The sequence below is a fragment of the Folsomia candida genome, unplaced genomic scaffold (assembly GCF_002217175.1).
Source record: "Folsomia candida strain VU population unplaced genomic scaffold, ASM221717v1 Fcan01_Sc001, whole genome shotgun sequence".
Lineage (NCBI taxonomy): Eukaryota > Metazoa > Arthropoda > Collembola > Entomobryomorpha > Isotomidae > Folsomia > Folsomia candida.
In genome coordinates, this window is record NW_019091193.1 from 10,781,823 (window position 1) to 10,797,819 (window position 15,997).

Below are 15,997 nucleotides of genomic sequence, written 5' to 3' on the forward strand. Positions count from 1 at the left end.
GCAGGCATCACGAGCAGTAGAGTGGGCTGAGTAGTAGTGAGACAACGATGATGCGATGGGAGGATGAGACTCTGGATGTGTATTGATATCTGGCAAGCGTATGCCGCCTGTACCCTCGTCGTTGTCTTCCCTTCTACATTATTACGACCAAACTCGTACACATCCTTTAGCTGCTGCATCCCTCTCGGAGAGAGAGATTTTTGAGCTTTGGACGGAGCGTGGGCAAGGAGAGAGGAGCAAAACCAGCTCTTCGTCGTCGTCTTTTATGCATGCATGAAAAAGATGGATGAGCTTCCTTTTATTCCTTTTGTTGTTGGCGAAACAAGTGAGATATTTGGGCATTTATTGTCTGCCTTGGTCTCCTCTCGCATGCACATTGTGTTTCGGGACGATGAGACTGGAGAAGGAGGAGGAGGATGTTGCCGAGGCGAAAGGGAATCTGCTCGAAGCGTGTGTTCAGCGACTATCTCAAAGGGTTAGTTTGGACGATGATGATGGAATATAATGCTCCATGTGTGGTGGTGTGGCTCTGGATAATATGCAGACTACTGCACCTTGCTTTTGATGGATGAAACGATAGGAACCAGCAGCAGAGATTCTTGGAAACCTCTGCAACTTGTGCTATTCTCTGGCGTCCTGTGTGTGTCAGAATGCTTGCCCTTTGGAAGAAGAAGAAGGAGTGAAACTATGCCCTGCAACCGTTCCAGCTGTCTCAGTTGAGTGAATGCGAAAAAGCTTTGTGGTGCTGGTTGCTAGCAGGATTACGAGAGCCTTTGTCTCATTGCATTTCATTTCTCTCATCGCGGTGGATGGGTCTCGCATTCTGGGATGATGTGGATCAGCAACGTATCACATCACATGCGAGAGTAACATCTCTCCACGACCAAAGTTATTAGTTACCCAGGAAGTGATACGGTATCCCAGCAGTGCAGTGTGCCAAGTTGGAATCATTAACTCTGTTGGTGATCACGCAATTCGACTCGAGATTCAAAGCGACATGGTGCTATGAAGTAGACTTATGTAGGTTGCGGTAATGCTCGCTGGTTGCTAATGATAATAACAATGGGGGAATGACGCACAGAGTCTCGGTCTACCACCGAGAACATAAAGTTGGTTCATCCATCTCTGGGCTTATCTTTTTGGAGAGGGAGGGAGGACGAGGACGACGACGAGGGCGAGATGCGTTGTCTCAAGCAGCAAAATCCGTCTGTCGCTCTGCGTTCTATCCATCAGTGTCGAGTTCAGTTAACGGGAAGCGAACAGTGCATCACATCGGTCCAACTAGATCAAAGTCATAATATTATAATCATGAAATGGCGAATGGGTGGCGTTGGTGGTGGTGGTGGAACCTCGCTCCAGGATGATGGGTAGGAGTAAAGTAGTACTTTGCAGATGAGAAAGAAAAGAGAAAGATGACAAATGGAATGAAGTGGAGGGCGGCAGGCAGGCAGGCAGAGGTTCTTTCTCCTCCTCGCTGTTTCTGGATGGTAAATCTGGAGTTGGAATCTGTCAGTCAGCACTCAGAATTGCAGCCCACACAATCTGCAGGAATATAATGGAATGGCACGAGGGCAAGTGGTATACAGAGATTCCTAGCCTCTCTTTTCCTGTCATTTTACAATGCTGCTAGTTGTTGGTTCTCCCATCATACGAACAAGTATGCGTTTCATGCCTACACACCTTTCCTTTCTTTGAGCTCATGTTTTTTTCAGGAACTCGAAACTAATCACTAATAAGTTTTTGACATTAATAAATACCGCGACCGTGGAAAACGTACACTTTTCACATGAGTAGGTGTGAATTTTATAAAATACGTTTGCAGAGATGATTTACTCAAAATCATCATTTCCACTACTGTCCTCGTAGGAATCATGGTGGGGAAACAGTCATGCTGCCTCAGGAACTACGACAGTCCCCATCATCTCGCAGCTGTAGAAGTCGCGGCGTATAAATATGTAGTCGATGGACAGATATGTATGAGACCAGAGCTCCCCGAGTGTGCTTGAGATAGAACCGCAACAACGCTGCAGGCCGTTAAATTCACTGCAATTGAAGCCGAAAGTGGTTGGACTTTACTTTGCGGAGTCCCTTTGGCTGAGAGGGAGAGAGAGAGAGAGGCCGTGTGAGTGTAAGGTTGGCGTGCACATTTATTTGGCAGACGAGGAGGTTGATGGTAATACAGCTCTCCTCGGAGAAAGTGGTAGCGGAGTGGGGCTCGTGTTGTTGGTGGAAAGCGAGCGTTGTAGAGGCGAGGCGAGGATGAGGAGAGAATGTAAAAGTAAAGTCAGCCTGCTGCTGCTGCTGCTTCGGGTGGGTGTGCAATGGTTGAGATATTTCTTTCCGTGTCTGTTTGCAGAGCTGGAGGACGAGGAGGATGGGTTGACTTGCACTAAGTGAGTGGTCTTGCTTGCCATCGCTCTCATCTGGTCACGGCTGTCTTTCTCTCTCTCTCGCCTATCCACGGCCAAGTCATTCAGTCGCTTTCTCCATTATTATTACCCTCCTCCACCCATTTCTCCTACTCGATGGTGCAATGTGAGAGGTGGAGGTAGAGAGCCTCGCCGTCGCCATCGTCGTCGTCGTGAAGGGCGATAGAGAATGGAAGCCATCATCATCGACGAGCAGAGTCGTAGATGGCACAAGAAGGGTGTGGGCAGGATGATACGATATTATGACGAGCGATCCTTCTATACGAACATGTTGGGTATAGCAGAGCACAGTGAGATTGGTGAACCCACTCACTTCCGCAGCACATTATGTGCAATCTACATTCACTCAATCCATCCATCCATCCATCCACACAGCTAGGTTATCATTATAGTTGGATGGATGGGTGGGTGGGTGCGAGCTACATTGGTGTTTGAGGCACGGTGAAAGTCTGCCATAAACCCATTTTCCAGCTGGAGTAAAAGGCTGACAACAGAGGTAGAGAGATAGAAGTAGCAACCACGACCGGCTGGCTGGCTGGCTGGCTGTTGTGGCATCAAAATATAATGAGAGTGAGAGGAGTGGTGTAGTCTAACCGCTGCTTTCACCAGACATGGAAACATGCACCCAACCATACCACGCATTTTAGGGTCGCCTCTGAAAAGTGAAAAGAGTGTTGCTGCGTATACGGCGAATGGGAATAAGGGTGTGGTTGGGTATTGATGTAAAAGAGCTGGGCCGCATGTATAGGAAAAATGAAACAAGCAACACGCGATTCAACTATCTCCATCACACTTTTGGCCTCCAAGAGTGTAGTCGTCGTTCCCCACACTCGCCTCGTCGTTGTATCCTCCACCACCTCACCAAAAACTCGTGTCAGTCATTTATACGCGTATAACGTTAGGAAACACAAGACAGCATCATCGCTCGAGCACTCTGGAAGCAGAGCAGCCATGGCGAAGAAAAAATAGAAAAATTTTCCTGTCTCTTCTCAACCGCTCGCCCATCTCTGCTCTCTCTCTCTCGCTCGCCGTGTCTGCAGAAGTTTCGGTTTGGTGAACACTGTTTTTGGGTTGGGAGGCTACGCTACAACAAGTCAGGAATCAGAGAAGAAGCTCCCTCGACTGCAGCTCCTGCTGCTATTTTTTATTGTGCTCATGCTAAGCCTACTTGAGGCATGGGAGGAGGAGGAGAAGCAGCGATGCATTTGACGCTGATATTCGGCAGGAGGAGAGGCGAGCATAATGGAAAAGAATGGAGCGTAATGTGAGGGAGAGAGAGAGACAAGGACGGAGAAAGGAGGGAAAGGTGGGAGTGAGAGGAGAAAGTGTTGAGAGGGATGGAGATGGAGGGGAGCCGCGGAATTGGACGGGAGGACAGGATGAATAGATGTGGGATGAAGTCTCCCTCTCTCTCATTTCTGATAGATGGGCACCACCACCACCATCGCCAGAAGAGAGAGAGAGGAAGAAAGCGGAGAAAGAATGGATTGAACCTACTTTTTTTCTTCCTCCTCCACTCGTCCCTTCCAATCGCACCAGGCATGAAATATTCTCCTAACGGCCGATACTAATGCAACCTTGCAGAGAGATAATAATGCGGGGAGAGAGAGAGGAGAAGGAAAAGAAGTGGATGTGAAGTACTACACACTGCCGCACTTTCTCCCAGAAGACGAATATACGACGACCGGGCTCCTCGTTGTTATCTGCAAAGCTTATTCAGATATATAAATCTATCCGGTGGCGAGGCAGGCAGAGCACCTTTTGGCAATACCCTCCAATGCCCACGGAGGAATGAAGGATATCCACGGTGTGTGCCCCTAATAATTCCGTGTGTGTGGAGAATGCTTTCATTTTTACATTAATAGTAAAGAGGTATTAAGGGGAGTCGTAAGGTTTTTGCCCATCCATCGCCTGGGTTTCGCAGGGATCGAAGGTATTCCGTATTGGAGGAAGTAATGGTTCCAGCTTGTTACTCTCCAGCCAGACGAGAGAGAAAGTGCCTAACTCTGAAATCTCCTTTTATCGTCCAACTCCAAAATCCTTTCTTCTCAGTTCTTCCATCCAACATGGGTCTGTCAGTGAGCCTCCCTATTATTGGAGGCCTGCTGTTGCTGGGTGGCTGCTTTCATGCTGCTCCTACTAGTGCAGGAAGCGAGAGGAGTTGTCCAAATAAACAGGAGTGAAAAATTACAAACCATAAAAACAGGGCCACACCCGTTTGCCAATACTAGATGATTGTCAGTAATTTGCTTCTACTCAGGAGCGCACAAGAACAGTCCCACCGCCCGACCGACAATCAAGGCAAACTACGGCCAAAGAAAACAATATGCATGATTCTGAAAATTGCAACGTTGTGTTGCTTTGAGAGACCACCCTATTTTCTAATAAAGCAGGCATATGAATGTAGGAATCAATGAATGCGGGTACAAAATGTTTGCATATACAAACCCATGTATTACCGTTCGTTACTGACGAATTGAAAGGTTAAAGATGTGGCACATTGAGGACAACAAATAACAAATTGGTTTTGATCCTTCCTTTCCTTTTGATGACTGGTATCTAGTATTGGTTCTACATGTTTTGAGTTTTTTTATACCTTTGCGACCCCAGAGTTCCGACTCTCCAAACCAAGCAAACGCTGCGGTACTAGGGATTACTGAATATGGACACACTGAATTTTAAGTGTCCTGATTTGACGAAGAAATCTGTGGGTCGTCAGTCAGGGAAATGCAGGAGCCGAAACCCCGAGCTCTTACATATGTGCCCCTCACACATTCTTGCACACACAGTCAAAATCATACATAGTTTCAGCCTCGACTACATGCACCACAACTCTATCTTTCCGAAAACTTCTCGACATGCTCGACTTGCCTTTTATGTGGGTTGGATCAAGTGTGTGTGCATGTGAATCGAGTGTTTTCATGAATGAAATTTTAGATCAGAGTGAGTGGTGTTCCCAGATTCCGTCCTCTGTGGCACCATAAACCCGTGTCGCACTTTCCCTTGTTGTGTGTAAATCAAAAATTCTAACATTTGACACACCACGCTGACTCTGCCATTTTCTAGTTTATCCTGAAGGGAGAAGCGGCTGCACTTACCTTGAGAGTCGTGTTTGCTTATCAGCAACATTTATACAGTATTTCATTTATAGAGAAATGTACTGACTGGCTGCCAGAATATGGTTAGCGCAGTTTTCCCCTGCCCTTCAGTTTGAGAAGCACAGTGAGTGAAGGTTATTAGCAACGTTTGTAAATAGTCTAAAGTTCATCTCACCCTGTTTGCCCTGTCTGCTGCTTTATTATTGGAGGACAAAGTGAGGGTACTCACTTTCCTGCCTTGTCATGGATGTGAGGTAGAAGAGGAAGGATTATAATAATCGTTAAGCTCAACTTCATCGCTTCCTGTACAAGTGTACTCTTTCATAGTCGTTGGCAATAATCGGTCGCTTTCTCCAGCCAAGGAACAGCATTTCAGAGATCATTTTCTTTCTTCCATGCCTTCCAGCATGTGTTCACTACCACCTCCTCGCCATCCATCCCTCACTATGCGCGTGGCCTATGTGTGCATTACATTATGTGCTGTGATGTGAGAGAAAGGGCGAAGTCATGATTGCTACGCGGTTTAATGGAGCAGGCTCGGCTTGTTATGTTATGGGAAAGAACAGGAGCAGATAATGCCTTGTGGCGTGAAGAACTATGTACGTACGTACCAGGGGCAAGAACATTGGATGGAGAGCTTTCCTGATGTCCGTGTTATTGTTGGCTATATTAGCACTTGATCTGTCTTCAAATGGGGAATGCGTAGTCTAAGTATACGGCAAAATGAATTGTTTTTAGTGTGTGGACTGCTCATCAGGTCTGAGTTGCAGGGACAGTCGTTGGTTCTGCCCATAAAAGGTCGAGAAGGTCCTAATTACACCGGTACTATATTACTTCACATGAGAAGTCACCGCTACCGGTGAAGGAAGAAGAGCCCAGCACACCACCGCCTTCCTGTCTTGGATAATGGGCATAAAGGGAAACTGATATTCGGAGGAGTAGGAGCAATTTACTGTAAATTGAAAGCAGCACGATGAAAGCATTAGGCGAGAATAAGAAAAATGGCCCATTTGTGGTAATAAACAAGATGAATGTCATCCAATTCGAGATTTTGATGCGGTCTAAAGGGGAAAGATTTTTATTATCCCACCGGGTGGGATGAGACAATTGCTTACTCACTGTATCTCCCTCTCCTCCAAGAAATGAACCAGCGTCTGCTTTTATTCTACTTATTTGGCGTGCTTTAGCATATTAATTTTTTGTTTCTTAACCATGATATTCCACGCTAAGATAATGGCAACCATTATTTTCTTTAATTTCTCCTGTCACAACAGGTTTTAGGGATGGCGTTTAATGTGTCTCTTTTTAAATATTTGTAGGAATTACACTTGAGGGATCCAACTTCTGGAGAAGACGAGCACGATTTGCGGGTTAGGACCAAAGGTGAGGTTAATATGTATATAAACTACAAATTTATCCGAGTGCACTGTAAAAGTGCCGATTTCTGTAGTAAAGAAAGGCTTAGTAGCAACCGACCCCAACCGGCATTGCTGCACGACTCGAATGCATAATGTATGACTTACTTATTACGTATGTGCGTTGTTTTGTCTAAAACAGGCTCATCGGGAAGATCAAAACATGGGGAAGGGAAAGATCTCAAAGCAGCAGCAGCAGCAGCCGAACCCATGGACTGGCTCGACTACGGACAGCCTCTTGGAGGCAAGAAAGAAGCCACAAATAACAATATCTACAGTAATGGGAAGCACGAATTTAGAGAACAATCTGTGAGTCATTCTTTTCAATTTCCCCATTCAGTACCCTTTCCCCGTATGTATGTAACTTTCCCCGTATATCTAAATGCATGCACATATTACGTATGTGCACAACACGAGAACGCTTCCCTGCCTGTTTTTCTTTCTGGTCTGTGTCGGGATGAGACGAGATTTGTTCCGAGATGGGCGAGCAAGACGGCTGGCAGGGAAATGGGGGTTGACTCAGATGAACTTGAGTGAAAATGTAATATCTTTGATGCTTATGGGATTTTCCGCTTCACAGAGTCTCTTGTCACTGAGTGACCGGGCAGTCAGTCACTCTGAAACCATTCATGACGAAACTTCATCAAATGGGAATAAAGATGACGATGATGACGACGATGATGAGTCGGAGGACAGGATGGATACGCAACAATATGATCCAGAACGTCTCAAAGCATTCAATGTAAGTACACATAACATTAATTCATAAATATGCATGTTGCAGCAACAACAGGTTTCTCCATGTCCAAAGCTACATAGGTTAGGGTAGGCAAAATTACACTGTAAGAAGTTGCCAATATATTTACAACTGTAGAAGCCAAGTTTCTTGTCGCCATTCTGAGCGCACAAACGAAACGATGGGAGAAGTGAGCGGAGAAGGGTATGACAGAATCAAATTGATTCATGAACATAATTACTTACTACGAAGAAAGACGAATGGTTGGGTTCACACACAATATATTTCAGAGCAATATATGTCCCTTCCTTAGTTCGCACCGTATTCTTGGGAGAAGGAGGAGGCGAACCACTTTGTGTTCTGTTTCATTCAATTCCAAAGTGATTCCAATTCAACTCCGGATTTCTGTGGGTTTGTTGGAAACCAAAGCGAAAGACAGTATTTCTCCCAAGTTGGATCTTCCTAATCCGCTCCTTTGTCGTCTTGCCACACCAAAAATATTCGCACAACATATTGAGGCTGCATATACATAAATGCATACAGTCTATACGTACGTATGTACATCTGTGTAGCATATAACATCGCAACGAATCTACTTGTTACGCTTTGTTTTCCAACCTTGCTTAATACACAGCACAATTTGTGGTCCAGAATATTGATGCAGATTGTGTTGCCAGTCTGGTGCAGATGCAATTTGCATTATATGCGTAGGAGGAGTGTATTCTTGTAGGGATTCTTGGCTCTATGTACATAATAACATTTTTCTGCATCCACACAGTTACCGATATGGCTTTTCATACCGACTTCTTCATGACCTGCAATATGAGAAAATATATTAGACAAACATTACCAAAATGTGAGCAAGTGTGGTGGTAGTTATTTTGTGCTTCTGAACTCGGCAGAGTCGCAAGAGGAGCAAGGAAGCGAAAATGGTAATATAAAGGTCTGAGAACTTCTGAACTCGAGCAATCTACGACTCGTGGAGGTTACCAAGGGCTGAATGTCAAAGTAGCTCGAGCAGTACGGGTGGAATATGGGAGATGATAACTCAAAGCAAGTTGGGAGTCGTGGGCGAGCGAGCGACCACGCACCAAGGAAAAAGCGAGCGGAGAGGGAATGTTGGCATTATTGTGTTGACTGATCCTGCGAGGAGAGAGCAGTGGGAAGCATGACAAAGAGGGAGAGAGAAAGTCCATGGCTGTGTGATACCTTATTGCAGAGGAGTGACGGGGGAATGAGAATTGGAGAGAGAGAGAAAGGCTGGTGGTTTGGGCAGGATGAGAATAAATGGAAATTGGAAGCCCTGCTGGTGGAGTTGGAATTTGGCATGGCATGGCGTGCTGTTATTCTGTGCATGATGTCCTCCACCGCGAGGTAAGTTCTCATAATACATACGAACAGAGGAGGAACACAGAGGAACGACGACCAAGAATTTATTCAGCCTACTGCTTATGAAGTGGGCGAGGAAGAAGGCGAGAGAATAGGCACACGAAAGCCAACCAACCAACCAAAACCCCGTCTCATAGTGAAATGGTAGCACTCTTGGTAGCACTCGCACAGGTTTATGCGGTAGACAGCAGGTCTTTGAATTGGATCGATCCAAACCGTCCAAAATCCAAAGGTTCTCCCACTCCTCTCTTTCCTTCTCGTTCTGACTGATGTCTGGAAAAGGAAGTCAGAGGCTCCCCGGTGGCTAAAAAGATGGTACAGCGAAGGAGGAGGAGGAGAAGAACAAGGCAAAAGTGGCCACTTTATGCGGAGAAAGTTTCATCTTCTTCTTCAGATGCGGCTGTCTCCCTCCCTCCCTCATTGCATTACGCGTATAGTGGTGGCAGGGTGCTTGAGATCAGGATGCCATCCATGCCGCAAGCAAGGACACGACGGAGAAGCTTGCAATCTTCTCTGGATTTGTTGTAAGGAAGGGCACGAAGACGAAGAAGAAAAAGGGTATTCACTGAAGTTTCCCTTTCTGCCTCTTTCTCTCTCCCTCCCGCTTTCTCCGTGCCACCCAGCCAGCAGATGATAAGACTGGAAATTGTGCTGGCAGATGAGAACTACCAGGAAATGGTACCACTCAGGAAGGTTGTTAAATTTTAAGGAAGGTACGATCTAAGCTCTCTCTCTCTCGCTTTCTTCTCCTCTGCGGATGGGAGCCATTCCACATTCCAGACTTTCCTCCAGCCTTGGCAGTCAGCTGCAGACAAGCTTTGGGCAATTCAACTTCAACTTCATTGGTCCGCATTTAAAGCAGAAGAAGAGGCCCATAACGCATTGCATGTGATGCCATGTTACTCGGAGGAGGATTGTTTAGTGCCAGGGACAAGCGAAGCATGCTGCCTTAGACCAGAGACGATGGTGAGGCGAGCGGGAAAGGGAGGGAAAGGGTTGCTTCATGTCATGTGAAATTTGGAGAACCGAACAGAAGGTGAACATTGTGAGACAAGGAGAACTTCTCGAGAGAACGGAGGACTGGGAACGGAGGGAGCGAGAGAGAGAGAAAGCGTGAGATGGAAAAAGAGGAAACAAAGTTGGTTGGCAGTGGTGGTGGTGATACTGGACTTTGAGAGAGTGGGAGAGAAAGAGAGAGAGAGAGAGAGAGGAGAAAGAAGTTGCCTTGACACGGGGCACAAGATGAGCACGGGTTGGTGGATCAGTTGGATGGCTGCTGTGTTACACAACAGGAGACAACTCGTTGTCTGGGGATTTTAAGTATTAGCAATGCTGCATATTTGCTACTGTCACTGGAACCCCCCAATGTCACGCAGGAATGGTTGCTCTCTCCTCTCTCGTTGCTGGATGAAATGTGTCGGAAAAGAGAAAGTGGGAGTAAGCAAAAGTTGAATGCGAGCGAATAGGTCTGCTGCCAGTTGGAGAAGTGTGGGTCCGTCATGGCAAAGATGGATGTCGTGGTGGCTAAGACCAAGAAAGAATGGGAGATAAACTCAAGAGTTACTACGGTCGCGAACATGCATGCAACACACAGTCCTCGTACCGTTCAATATGCCTTTCTTTACCGCCTCCCATATCCAGTAGAGAAAGAAAGTAAAGAAGATAAAGTAGCATAGGCTCCAAGTCCAAGGAATTACTTATGAGGGATTGCATTAATGTGACCAATTTTCTTGTGTAATTTTAGCTCTTTGTCCGAATGTTTGTGGACGAAAATTTGGATAGGATGGTTCCAATTTCGAAGCAACCGAAAGAGAAAATTCAAGCTATTATCGACTCTTGCACGCGACAGTTTCCAGAATTTGCTGAACGGGCTCGAAAGCGGATACGGACTTATCTCAAGTCATGCCGGTAAGATTTTGATTAATTTATCGTGTAGATAGATATATATATTTGGACATGCCGTACATAAATGCATACTTCGTAACCCAAGCCTCCCATTAACATAACATTGTATTTCTACAACAAGTCACGAGTCCATGAATTTGGTGTGAGAATAAGGTTCAGATTGATACATTACTTGGGACAACCGGCAAGTAGTAGGGGCGAATCATAAGTATACTCATCACGATGCAGTATCCGTTTAAGTAGATGCGCATTTATATGTCTCTAAAAAAACTGGATTATTTCGGCATAAACACACTCTACAAAAATACACAAGCAATTTAACAGAAGCGTTTAGAAATTTCTAGTCCATTAATTATTTTTTTTACTCACTTACAGAAGGAACAAGAGATCTCGAGATGGAGGGTGGGAATCGGTACGTGTCTCGTTTTTCATTGCTTCAATCAAACCAATAAAGTTATGCGGCATGCAGGTTTTTCGATAAATTTAGTTGCTAGCAAAACCTGCAGTTGTTGACCCAATGCCCCTTTTCAGTCAAGTTCTTGTTCAAAAATGTGCTGGCCACATTTGCAGAAGAAACATTAATAATTCAGGAGAACTCATCCAGAGTCTCATTAGAGCATATCCCTCGTATTTAGGGAGTGGAGGGACAGAGTGGAGGTAGATAATGGAGTAGAAAGAGACATTAGACTGTTGTTCTCTCAAGTGTTATAATGTCCCAACTTTGTTTTGTACAGAGCCGCCCCACCCCTGCACATCTCACGTCTGTACAAGCCGAACAAATACTGGCTCAAGCGTGCGAGAATGAGTCGTATAATGCTACCCTTATGAGAAAAGGTTTGGAACCTGTTAGTCAACCTTTACCCATATTGGTAAGTTATTGTGTTAATAGCTGAACTTTCTCCAGTGAAAAGTTGCTTCTTTTTTGCATTATCCATGAACCGGCAGAGTACAAGGTAGTGGTGGTGACGACTCTTCGGCCCCACACTCTCAGAAATCTATGTAGCTGCGAATGAATAATAAATATTAATAACGCCACGTACCAGCCCATGCTTTCTCTCACTTATACTTCCCGTCCTACGCTCAATCCTCCTCTGAGGCAGCAAGAAAGAGGGAAGGACGGCGAGAGAGAAAGAGAAAGAGTGAGAGCGAGAGGCATGGGTGTGCATGAATTAGATTTGCTTTCTCTATGCAACTTTTTCCACTTGATAAAGTCTGTCAGTTTGGCCCACGCCAACGTATTTATTCCAAGGTGTTTGTACAACATGGTTCATTATATAATAGAGTGAAAGTCGGAGCAGCAAGGAGAACGGACACCATACATCAAGCTCTTCCGACTCTTCAGAGAAGCAGAGGGAGATCAGTAAGGGTCCTTCCCACACGACCACTAGTTCCAACAGCAGCATTGCTGCCACAATTGCAGGTTTGTTAACAAGAAATGATTTTTATGATTACATTTTATGGTTGAGACCTTTCGAATTTATTCGTTTTTTTTCACCAATGAAATCCGAAAGTTAAATATTATTGAATCTGTTGACCAAGAGTAGTTAATTTAATCAATGAGTAAAGAAATACACAGATTCTGTAACTCGTGCGTAATTTGTGCTTTGTCACAGCGGTGGCATCCAACACCACAACCGTTAATTCCCTCTCTCCATCTTCATCCTCAATCACGGCGACGGTTTCCAACGATCAGAAAATAAATCTGAGTCTTAATGGCGCCACTGCTTCCAACGGAGAAAGTCTTGTTAATCAGCTTGCATCCTCGGTTTTGGGCAAAGGGTTGGAGAGGAGTCCACTCGTGGATTACAGGTAATTATGCTTTCACCACTCGACTCGTGGTTACAAGTGTTGTTGTTTTTGTGCGGAGCCCATGCAACTTATATTTGGACTTGTAGCCCCGTCTCCCTCCCTAATTTTGTCATTGATTCCACCCGTAAACACATATCTCAAGTTCCACTTTTGACAAACATTTCATTTTGTCCACTTTGCTCTACAGAGAAGGTAGACGTGGGTTAATAATCATGTCCATTGAAATCGCCCACAAAATTGAAACAATTTCTGCTTTTTTGAGGTTGAATTCCCCATTACTTCTGAATTGTCTCAATTGGGCTTCTCGTGTGGAATGTTGATTGCTCTCCCCACTCCTCCTCCTCTGCTCCTGCCATCGACTGAATAGGAGGGCAGAGAGCACATAGTTCTGTTTGAGAAGGATCAGAGCGAGTTGAGACTGAGGGTGCTTTAACGATACGATGAACTGTTTGCTTTTTCAGCCGAACGTTGAATGGCAATGGAGCAACGAGCATGTATCGACCGAACTTCAATCAGACGTTCCAGCGACCATCACCCTTTCCAAGTCTCTTCCCAACCGTGGCTGTTGCCTCCGCGACTGCCGCCGTTGTTGGTGCTTTGGGCAACTCTACCTTTCCTTCGAATGTGTCGCCGCTGCCCCTCGCCAACGGTATGCAATTTTACACCACATTCCAGTTTATGTTATCTCTCATAAAATGACATCCCGCACGGCTGCCAGAAGCCACGAACCAGCCTCCACAGTCAGACCTTTATTACACGAACATCCAGTGATGCACTCCCTACTTAAGAGGGGACATCATCCTCCCTCTGCTCATATCCACACTCGTCTCGGCGGAGGGAGGGAGGCGGAAACTGAGACAAATAACTCGCAATGAGTGTAGGCTTTCTACTCCCACTCCTTCCCACTAGAGAAACGGATGAGACGGTGGTTCTGTGACAAGGAGAAAGTGGGAGAGCGAGGAGTAGAAGGAAAGTTCCTGTTGTGAGGGATCAGCGTATACAAGAATTCACTACTGAGGAGAGATCCTCTTATTATTATTACCACTTCTCTCTCTCTCCCACCAAGGATGGGTAATATTTCCTTCCTTCTTTGCCCCCAGAAACGACCCACGCCAAAAAACACTGCTTTCCCGGAGTCACATTGTCCCTTAGATTTGAATGTTTCAGGAAAAAATGCGAGATTTTTATATTTTGTAGCAAATATTCTAGTATTCACGAAAGCCAAAAAGAACATAAGTTGACTTGGCTGTCGACGAGTAACCAGTTGCATTGGTTGAGAAGTTTGTTTTGCGAAACTTCATGCAACTCATAAATACATGAATTCAATTAACGAACACTCACGTGCGAAGTATAATTCATGCGAAACTAAAGAATGCATTTTCTTATAAGAATAAAATGACTGATTCTTTCGTATTTTAGGTGACATAGGACCCACAGACTTGAGCATGAAATCAAAACCGCTTTTGGCACAAAAACTGAGCACTACGGATGTCACAACGGTTCGGCAGGTTAGTACAATTCTTTATTGAACCTGTAACTATATTGTCACAGTTTTCTCATAAAGTTGTAATCTTTATTGCATTGCAGTTGATAACTGGTTACCGAGAGTCTGCAGCGTTTTTGCAGCGGTAATAATTTGCACTCTTATCAAAATCATGAAATTTATAAATCTTACAATTTAAATGACTCGTCGAGTACACCTTCCCATTCTGATTTGCAATCTATTTATCTGCAACAAGTTGTGTTTCTAATTTTAAATTTATTAAAATTTCAGATCTGCGGACGAACTGGAGCAACTTCTCATTCAGCAGCATCAAATAACCTGAGCAAACTTTCCCTCAACTTTCCCCGCTACTACTTGTTCTTCTTCCGTCGTATTCTCACTACCATCGTCAACGGGGAGTCACCACTTGGAAAGAGTGGCAGCCTGCATGTTCACACGTCTCGTTTATGTGCAAGCCTTAATGGCTATGAATTAAATTCCATTTTGTTATTGAATTATGTATTAGTTATCAAATTTAACGTCACATTGCATAGATTTATACATATATATATTTCATAACTGTCGCTTTTACTAATAAAAGTCTTCACAGTAGACGATACATACTTGTCGTATTTGGTGTCCCCTGTAAAACGGAGAGGTTGCTTAAATCCGTTATTATCCGAATCGTATGCCCATCGTTGTTCTTCAGGTATATAACCGTTTCTAGAGCTAGTTTAGTCTCCAACCCTCTCGCGAAAGTATTTTTGTGTGTATTCTCTAGATTAAATCAATTGCATTGTATCAGCTTTCGGGGAATTTCACTCGTCTCATCTTTAAAAATACTACTGCCTTCTCTCGTATGAACATGTGTATGTCTCATGCAAATTTCGAATCACACGATGAACTAAAATATTTCCAAACACGGGTCAGTTGATGAGATAGCATTCCTAGGACTCTGAGTCCTGAGTACTTAGAATTGAGAATGGCATATTTGTAATTTTTCAAAAAATATCTCAATGTTATGATAAATCCCTTATTTGTTGATAAATATATGTATGTCTAAAAACAAGGCAGAGGATGTTATTTAAAAAAAGTAGCATAACAGTTCAAAACTTACCGTCAATTCCCATAAATATACTTAACATGATATCAACAGCTTAGATATATATTCACTTTCAATCCTATTCAAGTACATAAATATATGTAAATTAGAAGAAGTAGTCACGCCTCGAGTGCTATAGTATTTACTTTAAAAACACGTCGTCGTCGCATAAAATATATATGTATTATTTTGCTTCATGTTCTCAATGTCGCATGTTATTGTTGACTACGTTCTAAAAATATCGGTAAAAAATTATATCTGGACAAGCGAGGAATTAACACTTTGTTGCTATAAATAGATAATTGCCCTGCCAAAGGGAATTACAAATGTGCTGTTTCGGAATTATTATAAAATTAATTTTACTAGTTAAATTATACCAAAGAACATGATCAAACTAAATGTCTGAAGTCGCATCGTTTTTTAAAAAAAGATAATTTATTTTATATTCATGTTCCGGACTTTACATTTTCTGGTTCATCCCCATCTACGTACATACAGAAAGTAGTTCGTTGACGTAATTTTACACTTGTAGAATTTATTAAACATTACATATTGTATGCACTGTTAGAAAATGTTAGTTTACAAAGTTATAATAGCTTGAAAAAATAAAATGAAAACCATTCAGCTTTAC

At 44.0% G+C, this 15,997-nt stretch overlaps 1 protein-coding gene across 1 annotated transcript in view; it reads left to right on the forward strand.

Annotated features, from left to right (window-relative positions):
- LOC110842583 (nucleolar protein 4) overlaps nucleotides 1-15,996 on the forward strand; it is a 55,273-nt gene extending 39,277 nt beyond the window's left edge. Inside the window, exons 7-18 of the mRNA XM_022088359.2 lie at nucleotides 6,847-6,910; nucleotides 7,085-7,251; nucleotides 7,523-7,684; nucleotides 10,812-10,975; nucleotides 11,348-11,384; nucleotides 11,707-11,841; nucleotides 12,254-12,392; nucleotides 12,586-12,781; nucleotides 13,243-13,430; nucleotides 14,201-14,289; nucleotides 14,369-14,409; nucleotides 14,556-15,996. Coding sequence (XP_021944051.2) covers nucleotides 6,847-6,910; nucleotides 7,085-7,251; nucleotides 7,523-7,684; nucleotides 10,812-10,975; nucleotides 11,348-11,384; nucleotides 11,707-11,841; nucleotides 12,254-12,392; nucleotides 12,586-12,781; nucleotides 13,243-13,430; nucleotides 14,201-14,289; nucleotides 14,369-14,409; nucleotides 14,556-14,607 — 1,434 coding nt within the window. The 3' untranslated portion in view covers nucleotides 14,608-15,996. The remainder of the gene's footprint in view (nucleotides 1-6,846; nucleotides 6,911-7,084; nucleotides 7,252-7,522; nucleotides 7,685-10,811; nucleotides 10,976-11,347; nucleotides 11,385-11,706; nucleotides 11,842-12,253; nucleotides 12,393-12,585; nucleotides 12,782-13,242; nucleotides 13,431-14,200; nucleotides 14,290-14,368; nucleotides 14,410-14,555) is intronic.
- The last annotated feature ends 1 nt before the right edge of the window (nucleotide 15,997 follows it).